This window comes from Pseudopodoces humilis, chromosome 7 (assembly GCF_049639895.1).
Source record: "Pseudopodoces humilis isolate 2021_Gansu_Grassland_sample_001 chromosome 7, ASM4963989v1, whole genome shotgun sequence".
Lineage (NCBI taxonomy): Eukaryota > Metazoa > Chordata > Aves > Passeriformes > Paridae > Pseudopodoces > Pseudopodoces humilis.
The window spans coordinates 4,870,422-4,891,421 of record NC_142206.1 but is presented as its reverse complement, the minus strand read 5'-3'; the positions used below and the strand labels follow the sequence as shown (position 1 = coordinate 4,891,421).

The 21,000-nt window shown below is 50.0% G+C and overlaps 1 protein-coding gene across 2 annotated transcripts in view; it reads right to left on the bottom strand.

Moving 5' to 3' along the window:
• Positions 1–20,571, bottom strand: part of LOC102105571 (EPS8 signaling adaptor L2) — a 49,019-nt gene extending 28,448 nt beyond the window's left edge. The window contains exons 1-3 of one of the 2 annotated variants that reach the window (XM_005529071.3): positions 20,281–20,571; positions 1,751–1,815; positions 663–718 (exon numbers count right to left, since the gene is read on the bottom strand). In XM_005529071.3, the coding sequence (XP_005529128.1) occupies positions 663–718; positions 1,751–1,794 (100 nt within the window). In that variant the 5' untranslated portion in view covers positions 1,795–1,815; positions 20,281–20,571. The remainder of the gene's footprint in view (positions 1–662; positions 719–1,750; positions 1,816–20,280) is intronic. The other variant, XM_014257823.2, reaches the window with a different exon arrangement.
• Between the last annotated feature and the right edge of the window lie 429 nt (positions 20,572–21,000).

Below are 21,000 nucleotides of genomic sequence, written 5' to 3'. Positions count from 1 at the left end.
GTAAATCTACAGCTCTCAGGTGGGAGAGCTGGCAGGCTCGGACTCCCCAAAAGCTGCTTCTGTTACACCAGACAACCCCCAACTTCTTACCCAGGAAATAACTGAGGGAGGTGATTTCTCACATGACTTATGCTTGCTCTGCCCACCCCAGAGGCCACATTTTCACCTGGGGTACTTGGGTCTGCTAAGATCAGGAATAACTGGTATTGATACCTAAATGTGCTCAACCCAAACAAGCTGCCTCTCGGACTGTGCACAAACACCCATCCTGCCCATTCCCTGCACTTCCAGAGAGCCAAAGGGCACAGAGTTTTCATGGTTCACTGAGTAGTTAGAAGAGTATAATCATTAACCTGCTGAGGACAGTTTTTCTTTTGTGAGGCCCTTTATCAGGTGATCTTGCTAACAGCCTAGGGAGGATCTGGGTAGGGGAAACAACATTCTGTTCCCACAAAATCCCAACTGTCCCCAGCATGGAAGGTGTTGGCACAGATGTGAGGTGTGTTTTTGCTGCCAGGTCAGGCCAGCCTGTTGTGTACGGAACTCTGGATTCATGTGGCTTTGACTGAGTTCCAGCCTAAAGCTCCCTAACATCCACATCCAGCTTTCCAGAGGTGCCTTTGCCATGGGAAACTTCGGATATGTTTGCAGGCACGACTCACCGTACAGGTCCTTTGCACTCAGCTTGGAGACTCCCTCGGCTTTGCCCATGCTGCCACTGGAAAAGAAAGAAAGTGCAAATCAACCATCATCTCCCAAATATTTTTAACATCAGTTTTCACACAGCAGCTCTGCAGTTGCCCAGAGGGACCAGCCCTTCCCCTCTGTGCAAAGCATTTCCTTGTGGGCTGTGCTGATGGCTCCCTGTGCAACCCTACCCGTTATCCACACCACAGGCACATGTCACTGAACCCAGCAGTGGAAACAGGACACGGAGCAGCCCAGCCAGGCCTGTCCCCACTAGAGTTACCTTCACAATGTCCCCTGGAAGGACAGGAAACCCAGAGGCTGGGTTAAGGACAGTGGTTCCCAGTGTGCCATAAGTGGGGTTGTTACAGGGAGACCCCCTCCATGTTATTCCTGAGCCCACCTGAACCTGAGGCAGTGCAAGAGCCAAGGTGACGATCCTTCCCCAGCAGACATGTTGGAGATGTAGCCCTTGAAGGCAGTGCTTGGATATAGAACATATCCCATGTAAGAATGTGGGAGGGTGGAATTGTGTGTAAACAGCTGAGTTTTAAGTGCCACAGGTAGGGCCACCCCCTGTGCCTGGGTTGTGGGTAGGAATGAGCACCCAGGAGTTAACAGTGTTTTCTCTGGCAGGGGAAGATCCAAGCAGGATCTGAGGCGCTGTGGTCGGGCTGTCCTGCACAGAGCAGTGAGCCCATGGGTGCCCAGGGGCTGCTTTATGCTCTGTCACTGTGTTCCCCTGAGGGCAGGCAGTGGTTCAGGTGCTCATACCCGGAGCAGGAAGGAGGGAGAGAGCTGGTGGCTCTGGCTCCATTAGGAAGTTGCCATGGGCTGCTGTAGCCTGAGGCTGCAGGTGGAGAGGCTCCTGGTGTCCCTCTGCTCTCTCCACCTAATGTGCCACTATCAAACCCCAGTGCACAGGGCAGGTGATGTGTGAGGCAGTGCCAGCTTATGAGGTGCCCAGGAAGGGTGAAACAAACATCAGGGACTTTGGGGATGAGTGGGACTGCTTGGAGTATCCCCTGAACGGTAGGAAGGAGTGGTGCAGGAAGGTCCTTACTTTGATGAGCTGGGGTTGCTGCTGAGGGATCCCTTGTGACTCATGTTGCTTCACAGGCCAGGCAACTGCAGCAGAAGCACAAGAGACAGGGTCAGTGGTTATGGAACAGGCTCTCAGGTGATTTATCCATGTGCAACCTGCCCTCCCTGCCTCCAAGCTGGGGTCTCCAAGAAGATGGAGCAGTCAGGTGAGTACAAGGGTGTTTCCTCTCTGCTCTCAGTCACCTCTCACTGCTCTGACCTAGGCTGAAGGTGACACATCCCACAATGCTTTTTCAAAATCTACTTCCACCTCTCCCTCTTGCTCTTCCATTCCAGGCACACCCCAACTTTGTGACATTCCAGCACATCTTTTTCTAGCAGCACTGTCGTGCCTAAGGTTAAACAGGGACTGAGGTGGCCTTTGCCTCCATGGTCTGTCCTGGATCCCTGTGCCCATGTGCTCATGGCTGTGTGTCCCAAGTAATTTTTCATGCCTAGAGTGCCACTAGCTTTTGTTATGTGGTAATTTTAAGCTCTACACCAGCTGTTAAAGTATCTTTACAAGGGGATTGTCCACATAAAGAAAAATGGGATAACTGAATGTTGTTCCACTAGCAGCTCAAGGATGAAGGAAAATATACTGAGGTGAATGGTTAGTGAAAAGCAGACAGGATCAACATAGGTTATTTTTGTCTTCTTTCCAATGTGAATTAGAATGTGGGAGAAGATGTGAGAGAGATCCAGGCACTGTTCTGACAGCAGAACTGCAAGGGAAAAGAAACAAAACCTGAAAAAAAGATCTAATAAGATCTCAAGGAATGTTTTGTTTTGGTATCCAAGCTCTTCAGCTCTGCTCCGTGTGTAAGCTGATGGGAAGCCAAAGCAAAGTCCTAAATTTTTTTTAAGTCTCTTGTAAAATTCAGGAGCACTTCTGTGCCTGCGTCAGACCCTGCTTATCCCATGATATGGTTGCCAGAATTCAAAGGTTTGGCTTTGAAATACTTATTGCTGGCCTAAAGGAAGAAATTCCTCAGTGTCCTCAGTGGGACTTCCTGTAAGGGAACTGCTGAGTGTGCTTGGCATGTGCCAAGGGCTGCCATGACAGCCATGGGCAGGCAGTGGAGCTTCCTCCAAGGGTTTGTCTTCACTGAATCTAGGCTAAAGTGTGTGTAATCCCCAGGGAATACTTTGGAGTCATCCTTGACGCCTGGGATTTCCCCTCTGGAGGCTGACTATCTGCTGCAGGGCTTGTTGTATCATCAGCAGGGCTGCCCTAGATTCCTTACGTATCCATATTTATTCCTCGTGTTGGAAGAAACACTTGTGGTATTTTTCTCTGTGTGTTTCACCCTGAGGTGAGGGCAGAGACAGTTTTCTCACTGATCTTATCAGAACTGTCAGTAGGATGTCAGAGGGATGCATTTATGGGGATGCTGGTGAAGTACTTGGCTGCATGGAGGAACCCAGCATGTTTTGGGCTCAGCTGTACAACTTTCAGCCTGTTTTCTGTCACAGTAACACACCCAGCTCAGAGACATTTCTAGAAAGGACTCTTAAGAGCATTTTAGTAGCTACTATGTTAAGCTCCCCCTTGTTTCTTGTCTCTCTTGTGGTTGATACTGAAATCCCTATGCATGCCTATAAGAGGTATAAATTCATATCTACATTAGAATAGAAACTTGGTGGTCTGCCAACCCCTCTGAGTGTAATAAAACCCATCCCTGTGCCCAAGCTTGGGTACCTGTGAATTTTTCCTCTGTTAATAGCTGTCTGCTGGTTTCCTTTTACAGTCCTCAAACTGTTCCTATCTCCTGGATCTCTTTGTGCATTAGCATAAGATACCTGGGAAAGAGAACTTGGGCTCTTTAAAACCTCCACTCTGCTCTGTTTACTCTGCACCATCCAATCACTTTGTGTCCCACAGCTGAAGATAGCTGGGAGTGTTTCTGCATATTAGTTCTATATGTGTTTCTGCATATTTCTAGCTTCCTTTCTCTTACAGCCCCAGGTCCATGTCATAATGTACTGAAATCCAGGTTACTCCAGCAGGAATGTGTCACCAGGTTTGGCCCATGGAGCTCAGACCTGGTCCCCAGCCCCAGCTGTTTTAGGAGGAATCAGGCATCACCAGGATGATCACCAGGAGGAACCAGGCATCCAGCTAATGTCACCCTGTTTTTTATTTCTCCTTCCTAAATTGTGTCCAAAAAATAAACCTCTGGGATTGGCTCTGTGAGGAGCTCATCTGGTGCAACTGAAGGTGGCTGCCAGAGCTGCAGACTCCATGGCAGTGGCAGAGGAGTCTGGCTTCGTGGGTGAAGCAGGACCAGCTCTGAATTCTTCATCTCATGGTGGTTAATGAAGTACTGATGGGGTCAGCTGGGCTCCCCAAATGATAAGCTAACCTGGAAGGCTGTCCTCTCTTCCAGGGTGCCTGTGTCCCAAAGAGGCTGTGAAACTGGAAGCAGTGCATACACCTGCCAAGTCAGCAGGTCCTTATCATGCTGGGCTCCCTTTTCTTTGTTTATTCCTGCTATTTTCCTATTTGCCCTTAGCTTGGCTCTCTCCGTTGCTTTCAGGTCATGGCTGTGCTCGGCCTTGTGTTGGTCACAGTGAGGGCGTGGTGTGGTGCTGGCCAAGTGAAACCAGGATGGAGCCTCATGCCAAAGCTTTTAATTCAGCGTTAATTGCCGGATATTAATTGAATTTGAACTGGAAGACTGCAAGGGGGAAGGGCACATTCCTAAGGGGTTGGAGACTTTCTAATGAATCTGCTAAATCAAGAGGCAACTGGGCTTGTGAAAGGTGAAGGAGGGCTAAGAGCACATCGCCTGAAATGTGGATAGAACCAAAGACATGAGAGATGAAGCTGTGGGCGGGCTTCCTCTAGGTTCTCTCTCTCCTTGGAGCATCCTTCAGAGCTCCCACAGCCTGCAGCCTCAGCCAGATGTTGTCTTCTCCCTGCACTGATTAGAGGGTTCTGATCTGCCCCTTATCTACCAGCAGGCGTGGCTGCTGCCTCCTCCTCCAGCCAGAGGAGCATAGGAAGGGAGGCAAGATGCAAGCATCACCATGCAATGTGTGCCTGTGCAGGTGGCACCTTGGACTCAGCCTAATCAAAGCCAATTTCAAGACCATCATCCCGCCTTTTGCTGGTGCAGGGCAGTGTCTCTGCATGGGTCACTCAAAAGCTGAGCCTTGCACATGAGCATGGTGTGGAACGAGATACAGACTCCAGGAGCTAAGCCAGGCTCAAATTCATTCTGCTGCTGCTGCTGGAGCAAGGAAGCTAAACTGCATGGCTAAAGCCTGGCACCTTGATCTGGCCCAGGCCAGGAGGTCCCAAGGGGACTGAGGGAGGCCAGCACAAATCAGTGCTGAAAGCCATCAAGGTGGGTGAAGACATGTTGTACTTTAAAGCACAGGAAATCCCACTCCCTGACTTTCCGGCCACTCTTATCCTTGGAGGTCAAATATCCTCCCAAAGACACATGGAGCCGTGACAGGAGCCTGGCATTGTCTGCACCACATTTCTGTACTTTTATAGAAAATGGAAGCTGGCCATGCATTGTTTTGGCTTTCTCTGAGTCTCTTTGATGAGGGAGCTGTGACATTGGTCCCTCTTCTCCAAGGGTGGAGAAGTGCTTTGTGAAGGGAAAAAGTAATATCTCTTTCTCCTCTCTGGGCTGATCACTGCTATTGTTGTACTTTATTTTTATTAGGTTCTCCCTTATCTGCTGTGGTCAGACTTCTTATAGTGTGTGGAAAGGACATGAAAAATTCTGGATTTGGGTAAAGATTGGACAATGTGCAAATGTGAAATACTAGTGGGGTTTTTAGGGCTATTATTATTATCATCACTGTTAATAACAGCAGTATCTGGTGTTTGTAGGTTTTTCTCTTCATGGATCTAAGACCTTTAAGACTGAGACTGGGTTTGTTGGTATCAGAGAATATTAGGATGTGATTGTAGCAGCAGGGACTTATGCTCATCCAAACACAACAGTTTTTGCTGGAACAGTAGAGAAACATGGCAAAACCCCCAAAAACCTTAAGCTAAGTGACCTAGGAGTAAGAGAAAGTTTTTCCAAGCATGTTCTAACCTGGTTCTAACAAACCTTGTCTGTTTTCATCAGTCATCCCACTGAAATCTGCCTGGGGCAACAGGACTTCCAGATCTCCAGAACTCCATCAGCCATGCTGAAAGGAGGTGATGGGGCTTGGGCACTGGTGAGATCTCTGAGATGGAAACACTCCCTAGGATCCTGCCTGGGGTGAGGGGTCCAATGCAACCCTGCTGTCTGTGTGTGTATCCCGTGCCAGGGGGATGGGCCAGGCAGAAATGCTGGATTGGCAGCAGCCTTGGGAGTAACATAAAGCGTCAGGGAGAAACATGAGCTGGCCACCACACGATGTTATCTCTTAGACTTCCCAGGCCCACAAAGCACTGTTTGTTAGGGCTGCTGGGTGTTTTCCTACAGGAATGTCATGCTGGAGAAAGCTGTTTGATGGGTTGTGGTGTAAAGCTTGGGCTTCTTGGACTCACAGGAGAGCAAAGGGAGCACAGGCACCGTGGTGCATGTGTCCTGCACTGCTCCTGCTCCAGACAGCTCCCTCAGCCCCTGGGAGTGTCCTACCAGTTTCCACAATCCATCCTATCCTCTCTGATGGTATGGAAGGAGCTGGCAGGTAGGGAAGGCCACAATCCCACATCAATCCACTAACAAAACTGCTTTTGGGCATTAGTGAGGCGCTGGGATATGTATGCTCACGGCTCCTCATGACACCAAGAGTCCTAAATTCACAGAAACTGGTTTAGGTCTCTCAAACTGGTTGTGAGAGGGACCCCAGGAGCCTGTGGTTGACTTGAGGACTTCACATGGGTCTCTGGTCTGCTGGTCCAGCCTCCTGGAACCACTCTCCTCCTGCTTTTAGTTGCTTTTCTGAACCTGCCCGTAAAGATGGCTTCAGGGCTCACCAGAAGAAACTCAGAGTCCCTGCCAGGAACATGCACTCATAAATAAAAATAATCTTTGGGTTAGTCAGAAAGCATCAGGAAATGCAAATCCAGAGCAGAGAGGCTGACAGCCAAACAGAGGAACAAGTTGTTTCTCCTTGGAGAAGCAAGCCAGGATCTTGTCCCATCCAAAATTTCCAAACCCTGCTTTTGCAAAATCAGGCCCTGGTTGTTCAGCAGGACCAAGTCAGAACTTCACCACTCTATTTAAATGGGGGTGATTCCTGCTTTGGAAAGAAGAACACATCTAGAGGACACTGTCTGGGGAGCCTGGTGGCCACAGGAGTCCCCATTGTTATCTGTGTTGTTTGAGATGCCTTTACAGCACCCCAAGTTTGGGAAAGTAGCAATTCCTCTGCTTTTTTCCTTCTTCCATCCTTTCAAGTTACCTTTACAATGATGGAGCCACTCGGGATCATGGATCCCTTTGGAAAGACATTAGCCTATGGAAGGGGGGAGCGTGTGTGTGGAGCTCCAGGGTGTGTGAGGCTCGTGCCACATTCCTGCAGAGGCAGTCCCCACGTACAACCTGCCAGGTGCCTGAAGGAAACACTCCCTGCTCTGCACATCAAATTGTTCACATTGTGGAGATTCTCCAGAAGACAAGCACCTGGATAAATATAACCCAGCCCAACAGGTCTGGGCAGAGAGGAACCAAGTGTTCTTCAGCCTCCACGGCAGAAGTGGCAGCAGCTCATTTGGGCTGACACATCTCAGTCCTACAGCCACCCCCATATCAGTTTTGGTGGATCCTGACCCCCCGCTTTGAATCCCATCTGGATTTACTGTTGGTCTCCAAGGGGCTGAAATTGAGCCTTGGGAGCTCAGAAAAACAAACTGACACTACAGAGCAAAAGCACCAATATTTACAGATTCTTGATGAGATATTCATGAACTACCTACAGAGACAATGTGTCCATGGTGATCTGCAAACAGACCTTATTTTAGGTCCCAATCTGGAGTCCAGTGGCACCAGAGGCCCTTGATGCCCACAGGTTGGAGCAGGAAAGGAAAGATCTGAATCAAAAATGAGGAGCTTTTATGTTCCTGCCAGAAAGTAAAACCTTCCTCCCAGAACTACAACCAAAAGCAAGTCTGGACAGTGCTCTGCCTATAAATACACAGGGAAAATGCACAAATAGCCACAGTCTCCAGGATCTCGGGAACAAACTGGAAGCTGGTTACACTACCCCTCGGAAAGACTTGTTTGTAGAGTCCTGGTGCTGCATCACAGCTCCTGGATTTACACCTTTCCTCTCTGTTGGAGGAATTCTGCAGGAGCTGGGTGGAAGGAAAATGGGAAGCAGGTTTGGGCTTGCCATATATCTTGCCAGGGGTTCCAAGGTGAGCATAATCCATGCTTGGGCTGCAGCTTAGAAAGCTGGAGAGACAGGCCCAGAAACAGCACATTAAATATTAATGGATCCTTTTGGAAAGATGGAGGGAGATGAATGAGCATTCCTTACATAAAACCTCATTAAATGGTTTAAATTAAAAGACCTCAGTTCAAAACTGCCTGACTGGGAGAAAGTGTCATGTGAGTCACTTGTACTCCCCAGGAAGAAAAACCAGCATGATGCGTTCCCTCGGCTTCCTGGGAAGAGAGGAGTTTTGTGAGGAATTTTGTAGCTTTTTCCCCTCTGTCCTGTTTTTGTTTTGTGCCCACACCTTCTGTGAGCTAATCCTGTCCCTAGCACCACCCAGCTCCTGGGAGGTGGGAGCCAAGGAGCTGTGGGAGACTGGAGCTGGCCATGGGACTGTCTGGGAAGGATGTAAGGTAAAGGCTGGAAGGCTCCAGTGCTGCCAGGACCTGTGGGTGTAGCATGTCTGGTGTCCAAAAAGTTTGCTGAAGAAAGTGCTGGTAGTTGTCATGCTGAAGGTTTCTCTGCCCTGCATCCTTATTCACCCCACAACCCACCAAAATTATCCCTTTTTCCCAGCCTGGTGCTGTACTCTGGGCACTGGATCACCAGCAGCAAGGGGTTTAAAGCTGTGATTTTTAGACATGGGAAGGATTTCACACTGTAGATGAAAGGGAAGCTTTTTCTTTGCTCTGTGTAAAAATCAGGACTCAGATCAGCCAGTAAAAATAGGGAGTGACTCTGCCTGTGTGTGTCATATTCCAGAGCAGGATGGATAACGGCTGAGCCCAGCTTGGAGGAGGGCCTTGAATTGCCTCTGTGTTCAGGCAAAACACCAAAATCCTGAAACTGGCTGTGTGCTCATGTCCCTGGCTGCAGGCACCAGCTCTCAGAGCTGCTCCTCACGTGCACCTCCTGTAGAGCTGGAATATTTCTCTAACTTTTCCAAGCTTGAAGGCATCTGTGGAACAAGTGGGAGACTCTGTGAAAGGCTAGCACTGGTAGGGGTTGCAGGCTGCCCATCCCTAGAAGTGTCCAAGGCCAGGTTGGACAGGGCTTGGAGCAATCTGGTCTAATCCAGTTCCTGCCCATGGTAGGGGGTGGAACTGGATGGGCATTAAGGTCACTTCCAACCCAAACCATCCCAGAATCTGTGAGGATGGGCTAAAGCTGGGACTTCCCACAGTAATGTCACAGCTCTGATGGAGAGAAACACAGCGAGTGTTGTTTGTCACGGTGGGATTTCCAGGAACAAAGCTCAGGACTGTCACATCCGTGCTGGAAGGAGGTGCTCTGTTTATGCAAAGCACCCACAACAAAACTGCTTCTTCCAGAAGGTTGAAAGCTGTGTGGTCCAGCAGGGACCATGCTGATATCCCCTGGGTGATCCTGGTTTGTCTGGTGGGAATCAATCATTTCTCACTAGGTGTGGGTGTATAGGTAGGGGACAGGTTGACCTTGCTGTTTGAGCTAATCGCTCAAGTGTCTTAATTTTCCATTAAATGATTGCTGTAATGTGTAAGTACACAGTGCCCTCCTCACATCAATCCTGTGTAATCCCTATGAGCCAGCCTCAGCAATCCTGCTTCCTTATTCCTAACAGGACAGCTGTAAAGCCTAACAGATGCATTTAGCAGGCAAATTAATTTTCCAAAGTAATTCCCAACCTTTAGCTCCAGGCAGAGCCTGATACACCTGACCATCCTTGTCTGGCTACTGCCACCCCAAATTGGGCTGAAATGCACCAAGCAAAGCTGGGGGGTATGCCTGGTTCCTCATCCCCTCAGGAGGAGCAAGAGGGAGTCTTGTTTGTCAGTGCACTCCCCTGTGCTGACTGGTTCATGAGCAAGACAGAGCTGCTGAGATCCAAGGAACCTTTCCACCACCTCCTCCTAAAGGAAGGGCATTTTTGGTCACTCCCTGAAATGCTGATTCACTTCCCTGGCAGAAATTCAGGCATGTAACAGGGCAGTTGGTGTGCCAAGAACTTTTTCTCTATCAGAGAAAAGCTGTTATTAGGCTGAGAGCCACTTTGGGTCCACGTTTAGCTTCAGTTTGTCTCCAGAAATGTCAGCTCAAAGTCTCTGGGGTTAAATGAGGATTAATAAATCTGCACTAAGTAATTGGTCAATCTGAACTAAAAATCCTTTTCTGCCAATGTAGGAAGGTCACAGCATCCCATCTTTCCCCAAAGAAAGGGAGAGGGCCACAGCCCATCTCCCTCTGCCTATACCTGTGAGGAGTTATTCCACTATGCTCCTGTTCCAAATCTCTGCCCAAAGCAAAAGGGGCTTGGGAAGCATCAGTAATGTTCATTACCTGCTGTAAAACTCATCCTGGGCTTTCTGCTGGGAGGGTGAGGCAGAAGATTTAAGGGAGGAGATTCATCTCTTAAAAATCTCATTTGACATTTACAGCTTTTCCAGCCTTTTTAAGCTAATCATGACAACATTCATTGCTATCTCTTCCCATCCTATTTTGTGCTTCCTACTCATATCCTGTCCGGGTATTTTTGGCTATTTGTAACAATTCATTTGAGCTAAAACTTGGCACATGGGAAATTGGCTCTGAGTGTCACTGCAGGAAAACAGCCTGACACCAGTTTAACCAGCTCAGTGGTGGCTCCTGGAGACATGGTGGGGCTCAGGTCAGCTTTTGGTCTGAAAACATCACTTGAGCTCTTTTAGTAGTAGTCTAATGCAGCTTTTTCCTTCTTTAGTTGGTATTTTCATATATATTTTCATGGTAGATAAAATTTTAAATTGAAAAATGGTGATTTATCCCTTCCCATTCACCTCTGAAAGGCAGAAATGGCAGTTCATGTTAAAGGACTTTTGCTGTCCATCATTGATTTGTTTTACATGCAAAATGCTGAGATTTTTGGAATTTCACAGAGATCCCTATAGGAACGATAATATTCATTGATGGTACAAAACATGTTCTGCTTCAAAACACACCCAGCTGAAGGATGCCCTGCTCTGTTTCTGGGGTCAGAAGACAAGATGTACAGTCACAGGAAATCACTAGGTTGGTTTCCAATGTTTGGGCTTTCAGTAAAGCTGTGGATGAGACCACAGAAGGGTTTTTCAGCTTGAACATCCAGTTACCCAGTAACCAAAACAGTCCCAGGAGAGATCATTCCAAAACCAAAATAAACCCCATTCCCTTTGCCCTTTGTTTTGTATAGAATAGAAGGATGTGTGAGGCTGGGTTTATCAAAATAATTCAAATGGCAGTTTCTAATCTTGCGGTGCAGAAATGTTTTAACAATCTTGCCACAAAAAAAAAATAAATTAATCTCTTGCAAGGGCGAGGAGGAAAAAGCACAATTGGTCCATGCAGAGGCTGGGATGGGAATCTGAGCTGGGCTAGGAGGAACCAGACTGATTCCAAGTCTGGGAAGGGGGAAGAAGAGTTTCTTGCAGTGCCTTAAAGAGGAAAGGCTTCCCTGGCCACTCCTGTGTGCCCACAGGGTCTTTGGCATGGAGATTTCCAGTCCCAAAAGGCTAAAGCTGTGCAGGGCACATGAAGGACAGGGTTTCTGCTGTGGGAACCATGGCACTGTGGAGCAATTTGTGGGAGGTTGTGCCGTCCCATTCTTGGAGATTTTCAAGAACAGCAGGAGTGAACTGTGCAGCCTGTTCTGATTACAGAGCTGACCCTGCTTGAGGTTGGACTGGAGACCTCCTGAGGTGCCTCCTGGCCTGGATAACCCTGTAATCCTCAGAGGAGAGGGGAAAGGAGCAAGAAAGCCCTTTTATGACAGGTGGGCAAGGTGTGTGTGTAAGGATCAGGAACTGTTGGCATGCAGTGGGACCAACACAGGCCATGTGGGTGCTCCTGCAGCCAAAGGGGTGCCAGGTTGTGCTTACCATGACATGGGGTTTAAAAACACTGAATTCTTCTTGCTGGCCTGACTGTCATTAGGGTCTGATCCTTAAATGAGCCACCTTAAATGGTGTGGTGTCCCCTCTGGAGCAAAGAAAGGTTAGCAGAAGCAAAGCTGTACCTAAACATGCACACTGGAGAACCTGGTGTATTCTGGGAAGGTCGTTCTGAAGGGAGGGGCAGGCAGCCCTGAGAGCACAGGAGTACCTGTGGTTTGAGAAGGACAAAGGGCTGTTCCTGGTGCTCCCCAGCCAGCTGTTCCTGAATCCTGCCCCAAGGGCCTACAGCTGAGCTCATGGATGCTCAGGGATGTCATGATCTACACAAATCCTCCTTTAACTTGAGTTGTCAGGACAGGATTCCAAGAGAAGAACCTGTGTGCCCATCACCCACACAGCGCTGGAGTGGAGCATGGCCTCTGTCAGCAGCATCCTGGCAGCCACAGGCACGTGGGAAGGGCAGATCATGTCGGAGGCAGCTCTGGGAAAACACCAGGGACTGCTGAGGGTGGTGGCAGCCCAGATCTCCCCCACAACCTTCTCCTGCTTTACATTGTCCTTCTCACCTCTGACTGCTCATCAGGTGTTGGCAGGCAGGGAGAAGGGATCAGGGAGCAGAAGTGTCTCCAGGCTTGTGCCAGGTGTGGAGCAGATAGATGTTCTGGGACCTGTTTGGTCTAGTTCGCATATGGCTGTGGCATGACTTTGGCTGCTTGGCTGGTTTCAGGCCTCCCTTCCTGGGCTGAGACTAAACCTGTACAACTTCCACTGAGCAGTCAGTGAGGCCAGAGCTCCTCTCCTCCCTTCCATCCTCCCCTTGGCTCAGAGGAGCCAGGCACAGCTATCTGGATGAGGGGTGGTCCATCACCTCTCAAATCACCTGCCCTCAGTTCTGCTTGGTGGCAAGTTGGGGGCACACACAGCTGCAGCATTCACAGATACCTGGACAAGAAGCCAGGAAGAGGATGGGAGCACAGGAAGCCTCTCTGCAAATTTTCCCAGCCTCCAGCAGTGGGAGTGAAGAGCTCCTGGGTACCCTTTTCCACCCCTGAATTTCTCCAGCTGCGTTTGGCCAAGCTGTGTAAACTTTGGACATCCTGAATGGCCTGTGGCAGGATGTTCCATGCTTGGCTCTGCATGGTGTTCTCAGCCACCTCCTTTTGTTTCTCTGCACTCACCAGCTGCTGGTTTCATGGGATGCCCCCCAGCTCTGTCAGCAGGAAGCAGCTGTTCCCTCGTTCCCTGTCTCTGTGCCACAGGCTGTATCACAGATCTCAAGGAGAGCAGCACCTCAGTGTCCCTCTCCCAAGCTGAAGAGCACTGGAAGTTTCAGGGCTGAAGACACAGCTACAGGGGCTGTTTCTGGTTTTATTTTTAAGCTCAGAGCAGATGCAGCACTGGCAAGAGGTGCTTCCTTGTCAAGGGATTGCTCGGACAGCCAATGGCTCAACCACACCTTGGGTGTTACCTGCTCGTTCTGGCACAGACCAGCAATGAGCACAGCTCTGGTACATTTGCTCTCAATTTATCCTGTTGAACCTGCTCTTGCCTCGCTCTGTGCAGCAGCTTCTCCTTCAGAGGCACATCTTTTCTGTCTTTTCTTAAGCTACTGAAATTTTATTAGCTTATTTTCCAAGCAGCAGCAAACCTGACAGTCTTGAAGTTATCCCTGAGAGCCTTTCATGCTACTTTTACACTCCTGCTCTGCACCTTCTGTTGAAAAAATAAAGAAGGGGGGGGGTGGGGGGTGGGGAAAATTCAACCCAATATTTTCCTTGTGTTTTGACTCTGGCTTGAATGCCATGTTGGAGTGAGCATGTACCTGGATGCTGAACTACAGTCTTCCTTCACCACCTGGGTTCCCTGCTCTGGAAACTCTGCAGGGGCAGCTGGACATTCCTGACTTACTCTCTTTGGGAGTCATGGAAACATAGAATAAGTAGATAGAATCACAGAATCAGCCCTTTGACCTCAGTGGGTCAAACTGTCATTTCCATGGTTCAGATGTGCCACTCCCCTCCTGCAGTCTGGCAGGGTTTCTGTTCTCCTGAGCTGGAAAAAGAGGTGAATCAGGAATGTGCCTGCCTGCATGACCAGCTCCCAAACCCATAAGGAGATCAGGCAAAGATGCTGGTGTGCAGGTGCCCGGTGGTACAAGGCTCCTTCCCCCACCAGCCTGAGGGTGTGGATTCTTCTCATGGGGAAGTGGATCACACCTGTTGAAGTCCACATAACTCAAATCAGAGGATTTGAGTGAAGTCTGGGATACCTTCTCCATCTCAGAAATCCTGCCTGTGTCACATATCAAGGGATAGCATGCAAAACCTTTTGTGGTCGATACCTGGACTGAGGAGCCACCCCTACTACCTAACCTTACCTCCACACCTGCACAGGCTGCCTGGGTACATGTTATTCCTCTTCCTTTTTCAAGGACTTTGAAAGTCCTGTATCTCAGCCCAGAAGCAATGCTGAGAGCACCAGGTACCGAAAACAGGACAAACTGCCTGGCTGTGTGAAAGTCAGAGTTACAGGTTAACCTGCAGGAATGGCCACAGACAAGGCCATTTGCTTCTGCCCCAAAGGAAGACATTAATATCTTCCCAGAGAAAAGTGGTTTTAATTAGTGCTCCCTTCTGCATAGAGCCAGGCTCTCCTCCTCTGTCTCCTCAGCTGAACACAGCTATAATTAGGAGGCAGCAGTGTCAGGAATGAGAGTAGGCTCCAGCCTATGATTTATTAAGGGATATTGTGGGTGCAATTACCTTTCTCTCTTCTACTTTCCCTGGTGTTTTTATGAAGTGAATTTACTGATGAAAGGATTGTCTCAGGCTCAGACAAATGGACACCTCTGTGTTTATCTCAGCACCAACAGCAAAGTCACTGCTTTTCCTCCATAGAGTCACCATGGAAAGCCTCAAGCCTGACTTATCATAATATCATAAATTGGATGGTTTGGGTTGGAAAAAAGTTCCATTTCCCTGTCATGGACAGGGACCATGCCCTGTCCCTCCCTTCCACTATTCTAGATTGCTCCAAGCACTGTCCAGTCTGGCCTTGAACACTTCCAAGGATGGGGCAGACACAGGTTCTTTGGGCAACCTGTGCCAGGACCTCAGCACCCTCACAGGGAACAATTTCTTCCCCATGTTTAATGTAAAGCCACCCTCCTTCATCTTAAGGCCATTCCTCCTTTTCCTGTCTCTCCATACCCTTGTGATAAGGGCATGGAGGAGTTCGGAGGACTTGGAAAAGTTTATGTCCACAAGTCACTGTTCTGGCTGGCAGCAGTGGTGGGACAAGGATTGACCCAAGGGAGTCCTGATGGTGGCAATGAGGAATGAGTGGCAGACTAGAACAAGCTTCTGGCATGTCCACAGCAGTAAGGTGTGTCAGATTTGGGATTCACTTTGTATTTGCTGGTGAGGGAATCTGGAGCTACCCATGATTTTAGGAGTCAGCTCTAGTTCCAGCAGCCAACACTTGTAGGGCATGAAGAGATTCTCAGCTCCCAGATGATTCCCACTTCTGTCCATCTTGAGCGACAGGGAAGTTAGGTGTAAACACTCTGTGGGAGGGTGGTGTTGACTCAGCCTGATCCTAATCGTCATCCCACCAACAGCACTATTTCACTTTCTGAATTGACTGTGGTGCCTGAACTTTGGTTTATTGCCGTTCAGATGGGCTGCACTTTACTTCTGTAGGATATAAATCTAGAAAGGTTGAGACTGATAAGACAGAGGAAGGAAAAAAGAAGGAAGAAATAAGGAAGGATTGAACTTAAATTCAAATTATGAAAGCTTTTGGGGGTCAGTGCCCCAGCCAGAAACCAAAAATAGGGAAGAATTTGCTGTCCCATTCCAAGGCAGTGCTGAAAGACCTCAGCCCACAAATGTGGAGTGTTCCTGTTCCACCAGCTGTGGAAAGTTCTGCCTTCACCTGGGGCAAGGCTGGGTTGGAGGCCCATGAGCTGTAAGGGTTCATTTGTGCCACACCTGTCCATCACGACAGCCAAGGCTGTTGCAAAATTCCTATCCCATCACCCATTGGTGAATGGAGGTGCTCAGCTCCTCCATTCCAGCTGAAATTGCTGCTAGAAGCTGTGGCAGTGTCCAAGGAGTGGGAAAGGAGAGGTGAATAGGTGGGCTAATGCCTTGACAGGTGAAACCCCAAGTGTGGACTGGACTGGGGAATGTGCCCCTGGCACCGCAGATGAGGATTTCTCTCATGTGAGACGTGTTTGCCTGTTTCAGCAGAGCAAGGAGAACCTTTGTGGGAGATGCTGGTGAGAGGGGTTGATTTGGACCCTCCTCTGAAGGCAGGGATGGATGTAAGGTCATGGAGCATGCCAGGCAGGGTCTAGCTCCATGCCAGACAGGCTGGAGCAGCTCAACCTCTGCCATCAGCTTCTTGCCTTGTGAGGGTCCCCTGACCACACTGTGCCTGCAGGAACAGGCACCCCCAGGCCTCACTTGGTGCTTCCAACCAAATCAGGGCCCCAGCAGCTTGTCTGGGCACTTCAGTCCCTGTCCCAGGGCAGCTGAGCAGGCAGAGCCTGTGATTCCCCACTTCTTCCGGGGGTTGGAAGCTTTTGTTCTGTTCCTTGGCAGATCCTCAGTGGCAGTGAGCACGTTGCAGTAACGCCCTTGGGAGCACTTGGGGAATGGGAACAAGGGCTGGGCTCTCTTGGGGAATTGCAGCTCAGGTGAATGGGAAATATCTCCAAACCGGTCCAGCTCAGCTACACACCCTTCCCTCCATTCTTAACTGCAATTCTTCCTAATTTATCTGGATTGCCAGGAAGTAAAATGACAGGACTTTTTTGGTTACCCCCCTAGCATTGGTGCATTTCAGTTTTGGAGGTGGTACTGTTGCCAGCCCAGGAGAAAGGAAAACTCTTGCTGCCTTGGGAAAAGACAAACCCTCACCTGTGTGCAGAGACAGCCATGTCCATGTGGGAGCAGCTCTCCCTGGATTCTCCCTGAATCCTCAGGATACCTTTCCCTCTTAATACCTAAATATTTTAGGGATGGGTGACAGCATATTTTTCACCGAGATTGACATTTCAAACACAGTGCAAGCAGAGATGCTGCTCACAGCCTCCCCACTCCATGAAAATCCTTCTGCTCTGCTGTGCTCCTGCTACAGTCTTGTGGGCAGGTGGAGATCCAGACCAAACTGTGCTCTCAGGCCTTCTGGGTCTCCTTGGATCTTGTCTCCTGCATCTCTCAGGTGCTGTGCAGTGCTTGGCACCATTTCTGATGGTGCAAGGAGTCTCCTACAATGCGGTCAGATGAGCAGGGAGGGTTTCTGGAGGTACCACCCTTTCCCTCCCTTGGAGTGGGAAACATGAATACCTCCTGGGCAGGCAGGTGGGTATTTTTCTGGGCACTTGCTCTGCATTGGCCAAACAAGTGGTTCAGGAGGATGTGCTGGCAGAGCCAAGTGCTGCTGGATCTGCCGGCATTCCATGGGAGCTGCCATGCCAAGCAGACTCTGAGCTGCTGGTAAAGCTCTATCGGAGTGCAGAAGGTCATCCCTGTCGCTCCAGGAAGTCTGTGGACTTTACTTGGCACTTCTGCTTGGGGGTCACTAGGCTAGGCTCGAATATTTTCCAAGGGTGATTGTTTTATTGCCAATGGCACCAAACTCGCAGGCTAAAGGCTGTGCATTCCTGTCCACCTGGGAGCGAAGGGCAGCATTGCTGACTGCACTTGTGGAATGGAGTCATGAGCCCTGATCAGCCCTGTTCAAGGACAAACCATTGAGTCTTCTTCAAAACCACAAACCTGCCCTGACCCAGCACTTTGAAGACACCATGGCATGGAAGGAAGAAAGCCAAGAGTGTGACAGAAAGTGCTCCAAAGCAGAAACCCCAGATTCAGCTCTCTGGGAATAATACTCCAAGAGTCCCCCCACGCACTCAGGACTTATTTCATATGGATGTTTCTCAAGCCCACACAAGCCAACATATTTGTTCTCCCTTTTTCACTCCTTTCTTTTTTGCCACAAGGACTGAAACCTCCCAAGTCCTACAGTGCATTAGTGTCTCTTCTGAATCTTTCTTTTCCAGAATGATCCCGTGACCCTATAAAAAGCATTTTGTTTTCCAGCACATTCCAAGCCATCTCACCCAGGGACAGATGCCAATAAACCTCTGGCAGGTTTGGCTCTGCAGCCATGCCCCAGCAGGGTCTCATCTCAGGACCTACAGCCTGGTTGAGTGACCAGAGCAGAACAAGCAGGCCAAGGTTCCTCCTGTCCTTCCTTCCCTGTCTCTTCATGCCCTTAGATGAATCCAGGCAGGCAGCCATGACAATTTGCCACAGCCTGACAAAATGGTGGCTGCTGTGACATCACCACAGAAAGCATCTGCTCTGAAATATTCCTCACAAGAATCATCATGGTTGGAAGAGACCTTCAAGATCTTCTAGTCCTACCTACCCTTGACCCATCACACCATGGGAGTTGGACAGATGGAGACCCAGGAACAATGATCTGCAGGGCTATTTCAGGCTCAGGGCTGGGCTTTGGGAGTCTGCCTGATGGTGAGTGGTTTGCAGTCAGCAAAGGTGGGCACTGAGGGCATATTCTGTCTGCTCCTGCAATACTTATCCTGTGGCTCCAAAGACATTTCTTCCTGGTGCAGAGAAGGATCCAGGCTGCCCTTGTCTCTCATGGTGTTTGTGCCCACCCTGACATCAGGGGTGATGGCAGAGGGGCAGAAAGCCAAGGACTCAAAGCTTGTCTTGGCAAACTGCTCCATGGCCCCACGTGGGCAGTGTGTGCACGTCACAGCCATTCTCCAGCGTCACTCACAGCTGCTCCCTTCCCGGGACTTCATCAACAGACAGTTCAACAATGCTGGTGCTAAACTTTTCCTCGGGTGCCCACAAACATCCCCTGCTCCTCTAAGCTCCATGATTATATGACAAACCCACCCTGCCCTGCTGAGTACAGTGGAGTAGATCCTGCTCTAGACCACCTGGAGGGCTGGGATACAGTTGGAAGAGCACCAGTTCCTTCCCAAGGCTTCAGCTGTGGAAACCATGGAACAACGTGGGCCTGACCACGGTAGAACTGAGCTGCAGTGCTGTCCCAAACACCAGTTCAAGCCTTGGTTTTAAACATGGCAAACGAACGACCTTTGCCTCTCACAGACACCTTCCCACAGTGGATCCCAAGTCCCTCTTCCCAGTCTTGTTTTAAAAAGCTTCTTGATCCAGCACTGCTGACTGCCCTTTCTGTCTGTGAAGGACTGATTTTCCTTCTTAATCAACTGAAAAGTCAATCACGGAGCAGAACGGAGCCAGGAATGCGCTGTTGCCTGCGGCATCTGTGGGTGAAACCCTGCTGTATCAACTGGGGGCTGAGCCTCTGGCTGTCACTTCTTTACCTCAGAAAAAGTCCTTTTTTTTTTTGGAGCCCATCCCAGGCAAGTTCTGGCACTCCTGGATGAGCAACTACCGATGGATCTGATCCCTGCTTTTGGAGCAGCCCAGCAACACAAGTGTTAACTCCCTGTTGCCCTAATTACAGCAGGGAAATCACCGGATTTTACTACTGTGCTGTGTCACAGTTATTTCCAGTCTTTGAAAATAATGTCGGTCACATCATGTGTCCCTGAGCCTTGTCGGTCACATCATTTGTCCCTGAGCCTTGTCCTCAGTGGAGTTTGCACCAGCATTTTCCAGGAAAATAAGAGAAAGGGGACGGGAATGCTGTGACTCCTTAACGTAGATGAAATCTCATCAGGAGGCAGAGCTGTCACGCGAGGGAACAGGGCAGCTCCGAGCTTCCCTCCGTGCTGAAATGGGGTGGCGGATCCTGCCAGGGCGAGGGGTGGGGAGAGCTCGCCCACCGGGAGCAGCAGCTCTTTGAGGGGCCTCGCGGGATCCGGCCAGGAATTCTACACGTCCCCAAAAGAGGAAACCCCGAGGTTTGCAAACAAACAGCTGCTCAAAACCACGTCTCCAGACTTCATTAGGAGCAGAAAAAATGGCTCGTTCTGTGCCAAATAGATGTTTTGCTGCCAAGAAAGTGCCACCTACTGGATCTCACCCGGCGGGGAATCATCAGGACGGGAAACAAATTCAGAAAACACAATGCTGGGAAAAGTACGTTTTTTCATCTTTTTTAACTAAAACAACATTAAACTACATAGATACTGTCCCAGTCACAGCCCCTCTCCAGCCACGCTCCCTACACAGCAGAGTCAGACAGACTTTTGAAGTGGACAGAAGTTGGGGAGGGGGATGAAGTTTTAGGATTTGCAAGAGAAACTCACCGGTGCTGAGAAGCCGCTCTCGTCTCTCGCAGTTCACTCAGCTCCCGTGAGTTCTCTCCCAGTTTTCTGTGCTTTCCTAGTTAAATCCTGCTGCCATTCTCCAGCAGTCAAGCTCCCTGTCCTCCCTGCACAGGCTGTGAGCCCGATGCCCCGAACGCTGAAGGAGAGTGGGAGGCAGAGCCCACCCGGCACCCCGGCGTGGGGGTGTCCGTGCCGTGGCTCCCCGCTGCCCTTTCCTCCCGGTGCCGCTCGCCCCGGGTGTCTGAGAGCAGGTGACAGAGGTTCCTTGGCAGAGGAGAGAGGAGGGGAGGGATGTGGAGGCAGCGAGAGGTGGAGCTGGGACCCGGAGCAACAGGTTACTGTATAACCAGGAGCCGGTGGCCCCGGGAGCGCCGGGGGCTGCTGCAGCCTTCGCCCCCTCCCCAGGCAAGGCGACCAAGAGCCCAGGAGCCCAGGACGTGTTAGACTTTGGGTTCCTCGCTCCAGAGAACATTTTGTACCCAATGGGAAGGTTGAAGGTGGCGAGGGGAGGTGAAGGAGTGCTTGGAGCTCAGTTTTCCATCGCCGGTGAGGGAGGGGACGTGCTGCCCGACCGCCTCATAGGGGGAACAAGGCACCTTTTGTGCAGCCCAGGGCTCTCCTCGGCGCTGGCTCGCGGCTTGTTTTCCTCCAGCATCGCCCCTGCCTGCTCTCTGTCCCGACGTCTGCGGCAAAGAAAGG